This window comes from Trichomycterus rosablanca, chromosome 22, assembly GCF_030014385.1.
Source record: "Trichomycterus rosablanca isolate fTriRos1 chromosome 22, fTriRos1.hap1, whole genome shotgun sequence".
NCBI classification, from domain to species: Eukaryota; Metazoa; Chordata; class Actinopteri; order Siluriformes; family Trichomycteridae; genus Trichomycterus; species Trichomycterus rosablanca.
Window position 1 is genome coordinate 15,927,370 of NC_086009.1, and position 18,925 is coordinate 15,946,294.

Sequence of the window (18,925 nt, forward strand, 5' to 3'; positions counted from 1 at the left end):
GGTCTAAAATGATATTTTACATTTGCTAATGCAATTGGCTAATAAGATGAAGTCAAACATGTGTTCACCTAATAATTTGCAACAAATGAGTCAATGGCATAATTTGCATCCATGATTTCTCTTTAAAAAATGCATTACGTACGTTACACTGTAATTATACAGTATATATATATATATATATATATATATATATATATATATATATATATATATATATATATATATATATATACGTATATACAGTATATATATATATATATTTCACCATATAAATCAGCTATACATTTTCATATTTAGGTATTTAAAATATTATTTGGTCAAATAAAGTCAAGAATAAAGCAAATATACAGTAGAAAGAAATGACATATTAGGTGTCTCCCTGCAGTGGTGTGTTTAGTGTATTATAAGCGTATTTTTGTACATTTTATTTGTCACTCTTATATTGCAAATGTAAAAAACTCTATTTGTAGTTGAAGTTTTTAGTATTTTGCAAATGCAGTATTATCTTAATTGTCAGCATTAATAACTTCCTCTGTGTCTGTATGAATCACTGCATTAATGCCACTAACCACATTAATCTGTTGAATGAATTTAAATATGCATGATAAACAACCATCATTAAATTAATTTCAAGGAACTAAAGCTTGCGTAATTAATTTAGTTGGCCTGGTATTTGGGTTGGTATTTTTAGATGTTTCTTTTTTGTGGTGGTGGGGTTGTCCTGGGATTTGGCAGTGTTTTATTCAGTTGAGCAACTCGATATCACAGTGCTATGACTAGAAAATCAACAATTTTAACTTGGCAGTAATGCTTTTAAGATCCAAAGTAGCATTGAAACTGATGAACCATCCAGATTATCTTTTCCAGCTTTTCATGAATGCATCATTGGGAATTTCAAGCAAAATAAGCAAAAGCTTCTGTTTTGTGATCCATTGCTTCAGTCACTACTATGACTCAATGGCTGAAACAGTAACGTTAACACTAAGGTAATACTCATGTACTGGATTGACGGCCTGTTTTCTGTGATCAGTGACATCAGAATCAGTATCCGACACTGGTACTTAGTACAATATTCCAGTACAAAAGGTCCAAGCAATAATTTTTAAATCACTTCCACTATATTACAACTATAGCTTGACATGAACATTCTACAAGTGATAATTTCAGGACCTCAGGTTTGATAGCTGCACTGCTAGGTAACATGGTAATGACAAAGTAGTTCATGTTCTGGTATGGGTGTTCTGGTATCAGGTGCAGCAGTGTTGTTGGGATTTTAAAATACTGTTTAAACTTACAGACCTCTTTTATCACTTTCTTTTTATCACTTTTTAACAGGATTATTTCAGCTTTATGTTTTTGGTTGGAGCACTACTCCTTCAGCATTGACACTGAGGTGTTAAAAAATCCCAACAACACTGCTGCACCTGATACATTTGTACAAGTACAGCACACCATATGTCATTACCACATAGTCATTGCAGTGCTGAGAACGGCAGTGGGTATCATTAATAACAAAAACAAAAGTGGTTGAATACTTGCTTTTCTTCCACTTTTGTCGACAGAAGATGCAGCAGCAGGAACCGTGTTCCTAATTTCAGCTCTGTACAACATTCTGTTCTGTTCTATTCTGAATGCAAATAAACTATGATTTCTTTAGCTCAACACTTTGAACACAGCTCAACAGGGTTAGATGGAGCTCAGCAGCAAGCAGACGGCTCTGCTGATCATTAGCTGCTTTACTTAATAGAACATATGGTGGAGCGTAAATGTAGAAACTCAATGGAAAAGCTTTAGCTTCAGTTCTCTGCTAATGCACTGTAATGTGATGTAACTGATCCTGCTTATAACTTTAACTGCACTACATTTAAACATCTTGTCGGCATAAAAGAAGCACATGAAAACATCAGGATTCTGGTAAAATAGTTTATTACTGCAGGAGAATACTGGTGCATTAAGTATTCATTGCTTCATTTTTACTAAAATAATATTTGTTAACTGGAAAATTAAACACCACAATAAATACATCTAATATCTGTTTTATGAAAAGCTATAAACCAAAAATTAGTATCCTTACAGGGTTGAATAAAACTCAACCATGTGTGTCAAAAATATCTGTGTGTCCAGATGAATTTGAAGTATATGGCCCTGTAACACCAGAAGCTTGTGGTTCACAGGCTTTATGAATAGGCACGGTCAGGCTGAAGCTCAAAGACTTTAGCACAAATTATCTGCCAGCTAGCAATTTAGCTGGGAATTAGCATTTAGCATTTTACTTTTGGGAATGCAGTTTGGTTTTGTGGTTTTCATTAATGAAATGGAATGTACTGGAATTCCTTGGGTGAAATGAATTATGTTCTGCATGTACACAGAGTTTTATAGATCGAGAGTTTGTTGGCTCATCTGTCCGAGCTAAGCTTACACAACTGAATTCATTTCATTTTGCCTCTCGACCTACTGCAAACAATGTGTCTCAGTGTGAAGCACCTCCCTTTTAGAGTTTAAAGAAACATAATAGGTAGTTTGCCTGTTTTTTGGCAAATTTCATTAGCACCAGAGGTTTGTGTTGTAAATTGCCACACATCCCATTAAAATAAATTGATTTTTACACATAGAATTTTGCATATAAAAACCTGGTGTGATCAAAGTTTCAAACTATGCCCCATATATATCTCTATGGATTTCCTCCTTCTGACAGCAAGCTAATGGTCGGATTGGCTATTATAAATTCCCCTTGGTATAAATAAGTATAAGCGTGGGCCCTGCAATGCACTGGTACTCTTCACTGTTCAGGATGTAGATCAGCCCTGAGAAAGGCTCTGGATCACTGTGATCCAAACCAGAATAAACCATTCAGTTACTGAAGATGAATACACACATGTCAACTGTATGTCAGCATGTTAATGACATATTTCCATTTGTGTTTATTTCTGAGGTTGTTCAAATATTGTCAATGGTTTGTTGTGTTTTGCCAGAGAATTTGGGAGTCTTCCCCCTTTTCCTGTTCTTCATCAAAATGCCAAAGATGCAACAGTATAACCTCTCCTCCCAACTAAAAAAGCTTAGTTATTATGGCAGGAAATCTTTGTTAACTCCCTGGTCAAAGGGTTTAACGTTTTTTGGCAGCATTGAATGAATTCTCATAGGTTCCCAGGCTTCTTAAATAATTGTTTCCTTATAAAGCATCACTTGGTGGAAAATTAAAAAAAATCAGAGTATCTGTCCAGCAGTTAACAGCATTTGTTTTCTACAGTCGTCTTTGTTTGATACTTAACTGCACAGGGACAAAATGACAAAAATCACCCATTTGGCCACTTGAGTTGAAGCATAACCTTTTGCAAAATAGGGCTGTGGACAAGCAATCATAACCAAGTTGCTGCTGTTGGGCCCCTGAGCAAGGCCTTTTACCCTCAATTGCTCAAATTGTATTCAGTTCATAAGTGTAAGTCGCTTTGGATAAAAGCATCTGCCAACTGCAGCAAATGTAAATGTAGTGAAGGGTAACTATACCCATTTTTTTTTTTTACATTTTCTAGCAAAACTGACCAGCTATAGTAATGGCGGTGATGATAAAAAAATAAGGATATTATTAAAAACACTACATTTACATCCACAAACCATGCTATGTGGATGTAAATTGGGAAATCAAATAATTGACAAAATATCCATAGAAATATGGGATTAACAGTTGTTTTGCTTGTAAACTACAGTCTTGTACTTCTGCCCTTTTGTTTGTAGCTGCTTTTTCAATTTCTACAATGTCTGGGCTAAAATGAAACACATTTTCCTGCTTCTTATTGGCATGCGTTTGTATCTTAGAAACCAGTTGTGTCCCATTTTTTTTCTCAACGATTGACTTTACGTACCAATTAGTCTATTATTGATCTACCTGAACTGGGGTGGATCACCTGGAACCCTGAAATGACCCATTTTAAAAGACGCTTTCAACCTCTGGGATGAAACAAATGATGAGAAAAAGTCAAGGCATTACCGTCTCACGGTGAAATTAGATTAAGCGTGTGGCATGCATGACGTCTTTCAGAATTAAGAATAAGAATGGTACAGACAATAAAAGAGTCGCTGTTGCTTGATGGATAGATGAAATAAGAATTTTCTCTGTGCAAGAGAGGCTCACTCTTTACCCGTTACTAATTTAATTGTGCTTTTGTTTCCCTTTCAGGGAAATTTCTTCTCATTTGAATTCCTAGTTATCCACTGCAGTGTTTTCCATTTGGTAATGCAAATAATCAGATCTATGAAAGTCTAAGCCAAGACATTTCCATAGAAAATAAAAAAAGTACAAAGTTACAGAAATTATATACAAAACCATCAGGCATCAGAGCAAATTAACTGCAATAAATTATCATAAAATAGACTTCTGTTCTTTTTTACACAAATAAAATCTTATACAAAATGTCTGTGTTTGTCAATCCCAGCCAAAATGGTGTCCAGTCATCTGGTAAAATTTTTTGTTGTATGGCTTGTAAAAGTCTCGCAGCTGCTGCACCACATCAGGGTGTATATTTGGATGGGTTCGCCCTTTGGTTTTGCCCAAGCAGTGGGGTTTGCTATTGCTCTCCGGCTTCTTAAGACATGGGAATCCCTTGGCTGGGTTGAAATGAAAGTACTTCTCAGTGATCAACCTCTTTAAACCGAGAAAGTCCTGCACTCTTGCCATTTCGCCTGCCGGGTCCGTGATGAGGCGTTCGCCACTCACGAACAGGATCTGGTCGATAGGAAAGAACTGAAGCCAGTGCTCCAGGTGTCGGGCATACATCCCAATTTGTACAGCACTCCAGGAGGTATCGATTACCCCCGTTGATGCATTTTTGAAAGTCAGGCTTTCGAATGAGGGGATGTCAGGTTTCTTCGAACGTGTCTGAGTGTAGTCCGAGATGGCTCGCGTGACCGGGTCTCGCACCACAACGATCAGCCTGGTGTCCTTCGACATGGCATAGATGCGACCTGGAACCTCTTTGGTCACAAAGTAGCTGGGTGTCTTTTCCATGGTGATCTGGCCATCTAGAGTCTTGGGCATCAACTCTCTGGAAGACAATACAGAAGTGTTAGCAATAGAAACATCTCATAGGTTATAATACACTGCCACTGTGCCAACCTAACAAATCTGACATATGTCTTAAAGGATGTCTGTCTTCCTTAAGTTCAAGAGTCAAAACATTCCCTTTAATTAGGAAATTAGTCCTTTAACCTTAGTCGGCGTGGAGGAATGGCTGATGTAGGTCAAGTGGTATTTAGTCACAGCTTCTTAGCATTAGGCAAATACATGAGAAATACAGGAAGCAAAGAGACAATATGGGAAGAGATGTGACAAGATAAGAAGAAAAAGAGAAGTGAACTAAAAAAACAAGAAACGAGATTGATGAAAGGGAAGAGAATAAAAGAAATGCGAGAAAAGAAGATGATACCCAAGATGATGAGACAACGAGATAAGCCATAAAAAGGGATAAAAAGAACGAGGAGCCCAAAACAAATAAGCCAAGATGAAAAGAGAAGACCAGAGATGAGACTCGTAGAAGCCATCAGATGAGATGAGAGAATGAGACAAGTCTCTCTCTCCTGCCATCTCTCTCTAGACCATTATCATTATTATAACAGAGGGTGAAACAAGCTTCAGGCTAATGAGGGAGAGGCTTGTGGGAAAGAAGGGAGCAAATCAGTACCACTGCAATTATCCTCAACATCTCTTGAATACACAACCGGAGTGCTGTGGGCTTTTTCTGGTGACCTTGGGGACTCTAAAACTTACTACAGATCCAACATTACACATAGTCCCCAAGCAAAACAAACCTAGATCAGCGATTTAACGGGATCACTGGTGCATTTACATCTACCTGAAAAAGACATCTGAAAACATCTAAGATAATACATCGTTTTGTTTATGTATGTTTTCATAAAAATTGAATATTAAACATGACATTGGAACATTAGCTTTATTTAAAAATGGCAGGTATATGATTATTTATAAGAATGCAGTATTCTACTGCCATCCTATTAAAGCTAACCAATCTGACTGCTGATAAACATGAGCTTACATTTGTCACATTAGAGTCTTCATTGATTGAATTTGGCTTTTTCTGTCCAGAGCAAATGCCAAAAATTCTTCCAGTATTTAGGGGACATCCTTCCTGAAGGCCCCCTCTTTATTTGGGACAGACACTGGGAGCTCACTGACAAGTGCACCTCCCATACCCCTTTTCCACCGACAAGGCACGGAGCCTGTTCCGGTTCCCGAACTTGACTTTGAACCGGTTCCGCGTGTTTCCACCGGAAAAAAGAGGTTCCAGACAGCGAACCAGCAAGCCAATCTGGCACCACAGAATACTTGGTTTTTCAGGCCGAACCGTGACGTCCATCTGTGGGCGCGTCATGTTGTACAGCATAGCGACAGCAACAATGGCATCAGCTGGGGTCTCGTATGGAGCTTAATGCTGCATTTTTATCTTTTAAAGTTCACCTGATTAAATTTTGAGCCAGTTTGCCGCTGATATTTTCAAAGCGCCTTTAAAAGGGTGAATTGTGTGATATAACGTGGTAAACGTGACCCAGACAGAACGAAAAACGCTTAACGTGAAAAATAAAGCGTGAAGCTTTTTCAACTCCCCGAGCTGCATAAACACCACACGTGTAAATCCAGCTAAACACAGATACATATTGTATTTTAGAGTAGATTTGATGGTTATTTCAAACAGATAGAAGTTTGTGTTGTGGAACTTTAGTGAGTCGAGTCGAGTCGAGCGCTGAGTAAACCGGCTATTTGAGCCGAGAGTCGCGGTGAAACCGAAGCGCAAAACGCCTCTCACGTCAATGAACTAAAGAAAACAACAACTGAGACAAACACGTCACGTCTTCTTATCACCGATTGTTAGATCGATGCTTTTTACATAAAAACAAACATCTGTAACAGCAGCACAAATGCTCGCATATAATCTACACACTCCGCCATGATATCACTTCTCTTAACTTTCGTTAAGTAATGCCCACCGATGATGACGCTGCTTGGTTCTCAAAAACTGGTGGAAACGTGCGTCGGTTCTCTACAGAACACCAAGGTTCAGAGAAACCTGAACAGAACCGGTTCAAGAACCATGGTTTTTTTGGTGGAAAAGGGGTACCAGTGACTAGGCTGTTTGGTCTGTGGCTCTTGCCTTCCTCTTATAATGTCAATATGAAATGCAATTAGATGAAAGTCATTTTGACAGAAACAGCAAACTCCCTAAATACCCTCTAGGTACTCAGTAGTTTCTCTTAATCTAGTCAATTTCTATGGCAAGTCACGCTATGTCCTGAGTGTTCCTCTACTACTTGTATTGGAGCCCAGCCAGCCAGACGAAATTGAAACTGCAGGGCCTACCTAAAGTAACCTCATCCGATCGCTGTTCTTGCAGCACCTTAAGAGTTTTGTTTTTTAAGCTGACTTTATTAACATTGAGAAGAGAGATGAATTTCTGTCCTACAAAGATCCTAAAAAAACAATACAAAACAAGAAACCAAACAAAGCAAAGACCAATAAGACATTTTTCTTTCTTCTTCAAAATGCTTGCTTTCCTTAAAACCAAAGCAGAGAGCTTTCGGTGTGTAATTGTCGTGTTGTGTCTTGGGAGGAGGCGAGGTATGTCTGCAGATCTGGATCCTGGAGAGCTAGCATTTGAAGTGCCTTGTCTAAAACCTATGTTTACAATAGCTGCTATCAGGTGCCATGTTCAAAGACTAAAGTGGCTGTCTGTAAGCATGCTGTGTTTGCAGTGTGAAGTTCTCAGAATGCTCTAATGAGATGGTGAGATGTTAATAGAAGGGTTAATAGAATACAGTCTCATTTGCTGAAAGACCAGAAACCACAATACTAATTATTTCCATGAATAAACATGCTTTTTAAATTTTTTTTAGTTGGTCCGTAACCCACTGGAGATTAAATGTAATATAGTGGCACACTGCATGTGAAGACAGGTGTGTGCTGGTGTGTGTGTTTGACATTGAAAGGAATGTCTTTAAGAACATCGCTCTTTGTCAAACCACACAAAAGTTGGTATGCAGCCACTTCAGATTATCTCTCTGTTTCTCTAGGAAATATCATCCAGGGACAGACTGTAGAGTATGATTCTAATTTTTATTTACAGTGTCAGAACATTTTCATGTCTCATCTGTAGCATCAAAATGCTACTACTAGCCTGACAGTAAACATGTCAAAGTTTTGTAGGACCACCAATCCTATATATATATATATATATATTAGGGCTGTCGAAGTTAACGCGATAATAACGCATTAACGCGATTTCAATTTAACGCGATTAAAAATAATAGTGCCGTTAACGCAAATTCTAGTTAATGTTGAGACTTGACTGGTAGAACTACAACGCTCGGTTACATTATGTTAACATTATGTTAAAACAAACGTTTTAATGTCGGACTTGCCACCGTTTTTCATTTGCGGTTTGTTAGCATAATGTAACCGAGCGTTGTAGTGATGCACTTATAAAGAAATAAATACACGCTATATTCACAAGTTGTCGGGAGCAGAACACTTTTATTAACTTATTCTGTTAAGGTACCAAATACCGGAAAGCTGAGTCAAGCACGTTAGTCCATGAACTATGGAAGCCCCAAAGGGTCAAAACACACTCACTTCGTGTAGAAACGGCCATCAAACCATTGTCACAATACAACCACAGAAAAGTCTGTTACAATAACTACGCCTTATCCCACCTAAAGCACCGCTGATCTACAATGTTTGCTGATGGAGAAATTCTAAACTACAATCTGACATTTACTGCCTAGTATGTGAGTGAATAAACTCCCTTACAGTTTTCTCTTGTCCCAGCAGTTTTTAACATCAGTACATTTAGCATAAAATGTGTTCACCATTTTAATTGTAACATTTCACATAAAAATCCTTGTTTTCTATAACATTTACACAGATTTTTTTTTAATGCGATTAATCGCGATTAACTATATGAAATTCTGAGATTAATCGCGATTAAAAATTTTAATCGTTTGACAGCCCTAATATATATATACTGTATATATATATATATATATATTTTTTTTTTTATTATTTTTTTTTATGTGTTTTTCTCCCAATTCAGCATTGTCAATTTGTCTCCCGCTGCTGGGGATCCCCGATTTTTTGCAGTTGCGGAGGGTATATTGCTGCTCACGCCTCTTCCGACCCGCACACAGCCCCCAAAGGAACCCTTTTCCACCCGTGCGCTCTATCCACCAATCAGGGTCCGTACACAGCGGTTGAAGACCTGGTCATCCCTCCCTTCAGGCACTGCCAATTATGCCCGCTAAATGGCACCTAGCCGACCGGTGGCAACGCCGAGTTTCGAACCCAGGAGTTCAGAATCTCTGTCCGGGTGTGCTAGCAGAATATCCCGCTGCACCACCTGGGCGCGACCACAAATCTTCATTTAAAACCAAATAATTTCCTTGCAATCGGCTATTTTGCTCTATAGCAGCAAAATCAGGGTGAATATTGTACAGCTTAATGCTGTCTCACAAACTCCAGTAAACAAATTACCACTAAAGCGACTCTGACCCTGTATGACTATTCTCTTAGGATAAGTACATTAGCCTTTAGGTATTCATAGACCCGAGAAAAGCTCTACAGGTTTACTGACATCGAAGATGAAGAATCCCTGCCTTTGCCAAATGTTTTAGGACCTCTTTTAAAAGGAGAGTTCATGCTGTGCTCATCAAAAAGCACTTTCACCACCCTGAGCACATTTGCATACAAAGTGAAGGAAGAAACAACACAATTCACTCTAATTTTGTTCTCTTTGTCTCATCAGGGTTAATGCAGACCTTAGGGGATCTGCTTCCTCCCTTTCACAGCCACGACTGCCTCTGTTGAGCACTCAATAGAGTTGCTCTGAATTTACTGCCAGCATCTGCCACCCTCATACACACACATGCTTTTTTTCACACACGCTCAGAAACTGTGGCAATGTACGAGGAATATTGTTGCTCATTTTTACTGAGGAATTGTTTCTTATTATGACACTTTTTGATGCACTTTGCAAGGTGGGTATTACAGTGGTAATGGACAGTCAGTTAAATTGTGTGAATTAAGACAACAGTAGTTTAAACCACAAAAGTTATGTATGTACAAGGGATCTTTAAAAAGTTTTATATTTTGGTTGGAAACAGAGGGCAGGAGGAGTAGTAATTGGTTGTGCCTGAGAGACTGACAAAGAAGCTTTAAGGGGAAGAAGATTTTCATGTGATGACTGAGTGCGGAAAAAATGTATGTATAGCCACGAATACCATATATATTTCTAACAACACTGCTGTATTCAAAAGATTCACTAGGAACCACATAGCTCTCCCAACCATGTAGGGCCAACACGGCAGTCCAAGCCTGAATATCTCCACAGGGGACTTGGCCTCCTGACTTCATGCTCCTTTTTTCAGCCTTCTGTTGAACAATTATTCAATAGGGATGGCTGGATAAAGGCAGTCATCCGACTCGTTGGCTCCTTTAAATGCAGTCAGAGGACCAACACGCTATACATTCCTTTATAAGGGGCTTAACGGAATGAAGCACTTTTGTGTCCATCATCTTTTCAATAACTGCAATTTGTATTTGTATGCAGCAGAAGTAAGTTGTAAAAAATGGGTTTACTACAGTACTACTGGGTGGTGTGGTCTAACTGTAAAACTGGTGGCTGTGAAGTAAGCAATCATTAGGGAGCACTTATTGTGAAAACTACTGGTGGATGTCATGATTTGGTGCAATGGCTCTGACTAGGTTTCCTCATGCAGAAATGTTTTAATTAGACAGTTGTGTTGGCTCAGGGGATGGGCCATTCATTAGACCCAGGTCCCTGCTGCTGCCCTGAACTGTTCCACTGTGCTGGATTTAGCCACTTGCCGGTGGGACGAAGTCACCTGTTACTCTGGTTATTAGTCATACTGGGCATGGTAAATATTGCTACTATATACTATATTACTGTATATATACTATATTACCCTATATACTGGTGCTTTTAATCAATAAATGAAAATAAATCACACTTAGTTACTATTCCTCAAGATCGTACTTGCAATTGCACTCATGTCCTTCTGCTATCCCTACGAAAAAGTTGGATCGCTTACCAACATAACTGTTAGCTCACATATTTAATAGAAGCCATACTATATATTATTCATCAACCTAGCCATTCACCATTTCAGTGTTCCAAAGTCAATACAGCTGTATAAATACTATATTAAATTTGTACTTTCTTATAATTGCTAGTATTTTGACACATGGTATGCAGTAGAGCAAGTATATACCGGAAAACCAAAATGTGTATAGGCAAGACAATAGCAAAAAGTCAGTCTGCTTCCAGCTATTTAGCCTAGCTTTTGTAAGCCACAAGTAGAAATGGACAATATCAAAGTCTGATCGTCGTGATTAATTTTCTGTGATGTACTGTAATAACAGCCAAATTGCCAAAGACCTAGTCATTTATTGGTAATTGGGAAAATAATAACTAGCACGAGGTGGTTAAACTTAAAACCTGATACTAATTTCACACAATAAAAAATACATTTTTAGAATCAGCCACTGAAGAGGAATTAATCATAAAAAATTGGGTTGACTGGCACTCATCACATTCAGATTTCTGCAGCATTGGCAAATTCTAAGAACTAAAAATTCAAAGCATTTTTCATGCAGTTAGACATGACTCATGAGTTATATTTGGTGAATGGTCCTTCACTCAGTCCTTCACATCTCCATTTGATGTCTTACCAAGACAGAGAAGAGAATAAAGTACTGTGTTTCCCTAAAAATAGACTATTACAAAGCACACTTGGATTGAGTACTGTCTGAGTGCACTGTGTTGTATCTAAAAATCTTTTAAAATTTAGGGGCTTTAAGCTTCATACAGTTCTGGTCGGCATTATACTGGGAATAACACAGTCAACCACAGTCAAAACTTCAACCACAAGCTGTCCTACTTTTACAAATCAGAGATATTTCATATGTTTCGTTTGTTTTAATCAACTTCTGTTTGGTAGTAAGATGACTTTACTTTTTACATCTAAGTATTGGTGGAAATTCATAATTCATTTTGTCAGCAGTGAAATTCCACTTTAATGGGGAAACAGATCCTGTGACGAGGCATTAATTTCAATAAACATTTGCCCATAAATGGAATGGAATTGTCAGACTTCCTTAAACTGATCCATAATGTTGTGTAAGAAAGACTGACCATGAGCCACATTACACAGTTGTGTGTTTGCACGGACTGTTTGTTTCGAGATTACTGAAGTTGAGTTAAGGTCAAATTCACAGTTAAAAGACTTTGCTCTGTGTGGGAACGAATATTCCAAGTAGGCTTGTTCTAAGAACACCCAGGGCAGCAAATAAAATAGCATATGAATAGTAAACATTTATGAGTATATACATAATATGAGTATAAAATAAATTATATAAAATAAATTATATGCCTCCAACTTTGTAGCAACAGTTTGTCAAAGGCCCTTTCCTGTTTCACTATAACTGGGAACGAGGTTCACAAAGACATTGTTTGACAAGTTTGGTGTGAAGGCCTGGACAAAGCTCTGACCTCAACCTCGTTAAACAAATTTGGAATTAACTGGAATGTTGATTGTGAGCCGGACCTTCTTGCTCAACATCAGTGCCTGACTAAATGGGCACATATTTCCAAACAGACTTTCTAGAAGAGTGGAGGCTGTTATAGATGAAAATGGAAAAGACAACTTTATATTAATGCTGTCCACAAGCTCATGGTCAGGTGTCTGCATATAAAAGCACTGTCATAATAAGCGTCTTTGAGTATCTTGAAAAGCGCTATATAAATAAAATGTATTATACTAACAGTGCCTAAAAACTAATGGAACATCAGGTTTTAAACTGATGTATTTGCAAGACAAATGTCACTGAAAAAAAGAAGTCATACTGTTGGGAAAAGTAAGCTGTTGGTCTGAATGTATTATTTAATCTGTTGGAGGTAATCTGTGGTAGAGGAGGTTTTGTGGTCAGCACAATTGCCATATGTCCATAGTCTAGTTACAGTCTTATGTGCTTTATAGAAATTTCAATCCATATTCAAAGAGACAACAGTGCCACTTGTATGCAGAATTACATTAAGTTTACAATTACAGAGAAACTTTGAGTTAAATAAGTATAGTAAGTTTGATTTACACTGATTGTGTTCATTTAAAACTGATTCTTAAATTCATTTACTACAGTCAACTGTGGTTTTACTTAATTATGGTACTTATGGTACCTGTTTTTATCAAACTCCAGGAACCATGACACCACCATGATTTTACTGCAGTACTTAGAATTAGGAATAAATGGCATATTACAGGAAATACAAGTGTACATTTCAAATGCGATTGAAATGTAACTGATTTCATTTGGTTTTAGAGGAGAAAAGAATCTAGAACCTTGATTTCTGTTAATATTAGATAAGATTAGATTAGATTCAACTTTATTGCCATTGAGAAAGTACAAGTACACGCCAATGAAATACTTCCCTAATCATATTATTAAAAAAACAGTACAATTTTAGTTTTACTATAGTTTATTCTATGTATGTTCATTACATATTTAACCACTATATACTACTATATTTTTACTGGTGCCTGAGGCTGTCTATGTTTACTATAACATTAGGAGACCCCAATATACACTACAAAGTTTTTAAAGTTAAGTAAAAACATTTTAGAGTAAAAACTCCACTCAACGAACACTTGAATTGTTGCTTCCAAATATTCAAAAAACAGACGTAAATCAGATGTAAATAAACTTTTATTTTACTATTAAAATATAAAGTGGCTAACTTAAATGCAGTGTAGTGAAATTATTTCCCTGGCTCATTGTCTTAAGTTTAACATTAAAATGTAATATAAAAAAAAACTTATAATTACGTACAATAACACCTACAATAATGAATAATGTATTATTAATAATGAATTTTGCCATTCCAGTTACGTAACACAATGTGGAAAACTGAAATATATGAAGTTAATTAAATATGTCCTAATATATTTACATTTTTGGCATTTATCAGACGCTTTTATTTAAAACAACTTACAGTTGTGACAGTATACAGTCTAAGCAATTGAGGGTTAAGGGCCTTGCTCAAGGGCCCAACAGTTGCAACCTGGCAGTGGTGGGGCTTGAACCGGCAACCTTCAGATCACTAATCCAGTACCTTAACCACTTGGCTACAGCTTCTAATATCTAACATGACTCACTGAAATTAAACTAAAATGTAATTAAATTAAATATAGATAAACATTTCAACTGATTTTAATAAATAAACAAGACCAGTACGCATGCTTGGGCAGTAGGCATATGCAGGCATTTAAAATAGCTACTCAGAATAAAAGAATAAAGTATTTGTACTTAATCTAAAAGTATTTTTTTTAATGTAATCAGTGTTAAATCAAGTATTTATGGTTCCTCATGTTTTAATTTATAGCAGCTTGTTTTTGGTGGTTCTTGAATGACATCTGATCAACTAGTGTAATATACGCACAGCATAAGTGGCATTGGATTTTTTCCTGACCTTGGCAGCAGGAGACCACTTTTGCATTGTACTAGTCTTTGTAAAGCCTTATTAATATGGGCACAGAGAAGTCATCACTTCAAGTCAATGGTACGATATGGTTATTTCCTTGTCATTTATGTTTGAACAAAACTCATCACTATGATTCTGACTAAAATACCCTGATTGCTTACCTATACCACTCGAGTCCTTTATGGTAGTTTCGGTCGAAGAAGTGCGGCTCTGCCCCCACAGCGCGGATATCGGGGTGCACCCGCAGGAACTCGAGCAGCGCCCGTGTGCCCCCCTTCTTCACCCCGATGATGATGGCGTGCGGTAACTTCTTCACCTCTGTCCCGTTCAGGACATCTTCTACTGTCCCCTCGTCCACTGTCCTCTGCTCGGTGTCCCCCCACTCATCCGCTCTGCTGTCCGGCTCGTTTTCGTTGGTCAGCAAGTCCCTCGAGAGCAGCTGGTGAAGAACGCCCACCTGCGACTTCATCCTCATCCCAACCGCGTCCGGCGCGACCCTGGGCATGGTGGCACAGTAACCCACGCAGAAGTAAAGCATGTACACCCACAGGGACAGCATGATGCACAGGACAAGGAGTCTGCTTTTCACAGGCTGGAAGGAAACAGCGCAGGACGTGTGGCAATAAAACAAACTATTTTCCATAAGAGCGCCGGTTCTGCCTCAGCGTCCTGTTACGCATGATGGCAAGATCGTGCGACTTTTTAATCACCACAGAAATCCCCGAAACGTGTGAATATTTCCTTAAGTGAAGAGAGAAGAATAAGTGCATTCCTGTCACCTTCTGAATTTAGCACATTTTGTGGTAGACAGAAGTTGCGAACGTGTGAAACTTGTGCAGAGATGCTGTTCTGTCATGATAGTGCGCAACTTCTCATAGCGCGCTTCGTTTCAGTGCGTAAAAAGAGCGCAGAGCTACACGGGGCGGAGTCATCGCACTCACAATGACCAATCAGAAGCCAGAAGCTCAGCGTTAAAGTGATCGTTATCACCTTAACCTTACTTGATAGAACTCCAACTGCAATTTGTACGAGTTATTACACATTAGCAATTATTACACATACAGAGGTGGATTACTGAAATGTACTTACACAAATGACCTAAGAAGTACATCTATTTTTAACTTAGTATTAACTGTATAGAAACACAATTTGCAACCAGAGAATCTTATGTTTTATGTTTGTTTTATTAGGATTTTAACATCATGTTTTACACTTTGGTTACATTCATGACAGGAACGGTAGTTACTCATTACACAAGGTTCATTAGTTCAGAAGGTTATATCGAACACAGTCATGAACAATTTAGTGTCTCCAATTCACCTCAATTGCATGTCTTTGGACTGTAGGAGGAAACCGGAACACCCGGTAGAAACCCATGCGGACACGGGGAGAACATGCAAACTCCACACAGAAAGGACCCGGACCGCCCCACCTGGGGATCGAACCCAGGACCTTCTTGCTGTGAGGCGACAGTGCTACCCACTTAGCCACCATGCCGCCCTCAGAGTTTATGTAAAACACACATTGACTATTCTGCATTTAGAGCAGTATACAGCAACAAGTCAAAAGGAAATAAGTGACATATAGCTTCATCCAACTTGGCTTCACATGGGTAATCCAAGTTGGTAATGCTACAATCTCCAAACCTGTGTCAGTTTTGCCTAAAAAAGAAAGCAAATAAAGAATGTGTGCAAGGTACTTGTAATGACATGTGAATTGTTTGATTCGGGTCCGACTCGGTCCTAGTGCACTGACTTTTTCTGTTATTTTTGAATTGTGAATAGGCTGCTATGAGCCATGTATCATTTTTGTACAGTTGTAAATAGTTTTCACCTTGTTGGAGCATGTATTGGACTAAATAAACGCACATTTGGCACTTTATCTCATCGTCCTGGGTTTTTCCTAGTTTATCCTCTTGAACCCTATGACCATTTTACTTCTGCCTAGTTTACCCAACAGTAGCAGGGTCACGCTTAGAGTACTGTGAATTAGTCATTATGTCAGTAATCAAGTTAGCGATCTGTATGAAAAAGTATTTGTCCCTGATTTTGTATATTTGTCATAGCAAATTAAAAAAAAAAAATTATGATTATATTATAGGTTCAACATTATTCTACACCATCTGTCAATCATTAAAAAAGTCAATGGCATTATAAATAACTGCTTGTGCCAGCTTTAGAATTTGTTGAGATTAAACAAATCTTGTCAAGATAAAAACAAAGCACCTAGAATATATTTCAGATAATTAAAAACCCTAAAATGTAGATTAATAGAATGTTTATAATATGTCATATTTAATTAAAATACTTCTACTAATAATAATAATAGAAAAAATAATAATTATGCGTTTGGGTAGTGCATTGGTTAATGATGCTAGCCCACTACCGCTAGAGTTTAGGGATTGAATCCCCAGCGGTGCTGTCAGATGATTGGGCCTTGAAACATGATTGTCTTTGTTTCGAAGCGGAGTGGCCAAGGTTCTGCAGTAGATTGACGTTTGGTCCCGGGTGTGTTGCTGCATTCCAGCTAATCATTTCAGAGAAACTAGACCCACCACGACCCTGACCAGAATAAATCTATTAGGAGCACAGTGTTTGACAAAACAGTGGTTTTTAATCTGACCTGACCAAAGCCTTTCATCTTGATGCAATGTGCGAAATAAAACTCCTTTTCAACCAAACTAGCTTAAGGAAACTTGTCAGCCCCAGTGCAGGTCAGATGCCAGTGTAACAGACTTGCAAATGTGCATCCTGAACCTGCAAGTTTGTCTTAAATTGCTCCTTTGTTCCATGTAAAGTGGGTGATTCAGCCATTTTCGGTGCTGTCCCAATACAATCATTATCCTAGTTCACTGGAGCGTTCATTCACTAATGACATCTGGAGTGCAGAACTAAAATGGCAAAATTAATGCCAGCAGAGAGAGAAAATGTGTGTGTATGTGTGTGTGATTGTGTTCTCAAGTCAAGGGGCTCTAAAATTCTGGCACCTCTAGTCATGCAGGATTATCAGGATTACTACTGAGCTAATGTTTGAGAGTTTGCAGAACTACACTGACACTGCCTGCTAATTCTTTTATCCCATTTGAGCCCATGTGTCCTGTCCATGTCTGTATGCATTAATGCAATTTTTTTATGCAATTTTTGTTATCAATTTGTTATCCTTTTCCTCCCAATCAAATCGTATCCAGCATTTCTGGGTAGGCCCCAACCAACCAAAATCCTGATCAGGATGAAGCACTTCCTGAAAATCAAGGACTTAATGAATTGTACACTGTTAAATTATTAATTAACCTTCGCAAATCCTTTTGTAAGTGGTACCTCTTGTTGAACACACCTGAATTTCGTCAGGTGTTAATTTCGGTATCCCATGTGCTAATTGGGGCATGCCAACTCAAATTTAAAACTGTGGTAATGTAAAAACTGTCTCACAGAGTGACAGAGCAACAGGTGGATACAGCAGGGTGCCAATGTATTCCTTGCCAATTTACTCTCTGGTTTCTGGTTCCTTTTCCGTTCCTTATTTTTGCTTGACTGTCACATCAAAGTAGGAACTTAAGAAACCTGAGGGGAAGGAACGACTAAAGACATCCAGACCATTTAGAGTTTCAGAAGCCGGAAGACCTTATGTTCAGATCGTTCCTGTCTGTTCTGCTTCATGATGCATGTAGACAAACCCACCCACACACACAAAAGCTTCCTGACTGTTTTCAGAGGAACTTAGAGGTAGGTGGGGTGTCACATCAAAGAAACACATGGCTCTGAACAACTTTTTTAATGAAATTGGTGCTGTACCTCATTAACATGTGCCCCTTCAGCAGTCATTAGAGAATGCCTTCCAGTGCCTTCCTTATTTCGTATAGGGGCTTTTGTGTTTTGCTAAAAAGTGAAGTAGTGCAGGGGCAGTCTTTGTTCTGCGGCCCTAGAGCTTAGAGGGTGCCCAACATTGGCCACATGGCAAAGTCAGGATTTAAACCCCCAACGTTTTAAATGGTAACCCCAGCCTTCCAAAGCTCTCCCCACTATGCTACCACTGTCTCATTGATTAAAATAATTAATTAAAGTATTAATTAATTTTAAAAGTAAAAGTATTACTTTCATTAAAGTAATGCAAATGGTGTACTGCACCCATAAGGACACGTATTATTTTTACAATATTGTCAATTAAATACTTACATTTTATTTACTCTGCCAATCTTTTTGAAATAAGGGAATAGTTAATTTATTCATTCATTTATTCATTTATTTATTCCAGCCAAACTTCATCTTTATCATTGCCTGTGGGATCTCAGTTATACTAAATACACACATTTGAAAGATCTTTTTTTAGCAGTCAGCACTGACTCTATACTACATACCCCCCTTTGCTTG

The 18,925-nt window shown here is 38.1% G+C and overlaps 1 protein-coding gene across 1 annotated transcript; it reads right to left on the reverse strand.

Annotated features, from left to right (window-relative positions):
- Positions 1-1,909: 1,909 nt before the first annotated feature.
- Positions 1,910-15,231, reverse strand: hs3st3b1a (heparan sulfate (glucosamine) 3-O-sulfotransferase 3B1a). The gene is made up of 2 exons (XM_063019099.1): positions 14,720-15,231; positions 1,910-5,042 (listed from the first exon to the last, which is right to left on the reverse strand). The coding sequence occupies exons 1-2, from the start codon at positions 15,199-15,201 to the stop codon at positions 4,424-4,426; spliced, it is 1,101 nt and encodes a 366-aa protein (XP_062875169.1). The 5' UTR covers positions 15,202-15,231; the 3' UTR covers positions 1,910-4,423.
- Positions 15,232-18,925: the final 3,694 nt, after the last annotated feature.

Bases quoted from the DNA above. Each gene is read 5' to 3' on its own strand.
- hs3st3b1a (XM_063019099.1), bottom strand. From the start codon at position 15,201: ATGGAAAATAGTTTGTTTTATTGCCACACGTCCTGCGCTGTTTCCTTC. The intron at 5,043-14,719 runs GTAAGCAATCAG...ATTGTCTTCCAG, and splicing joins AAAGGACTCGAGTGGTATAG to AGAGTTGATGCCCAAGACTC.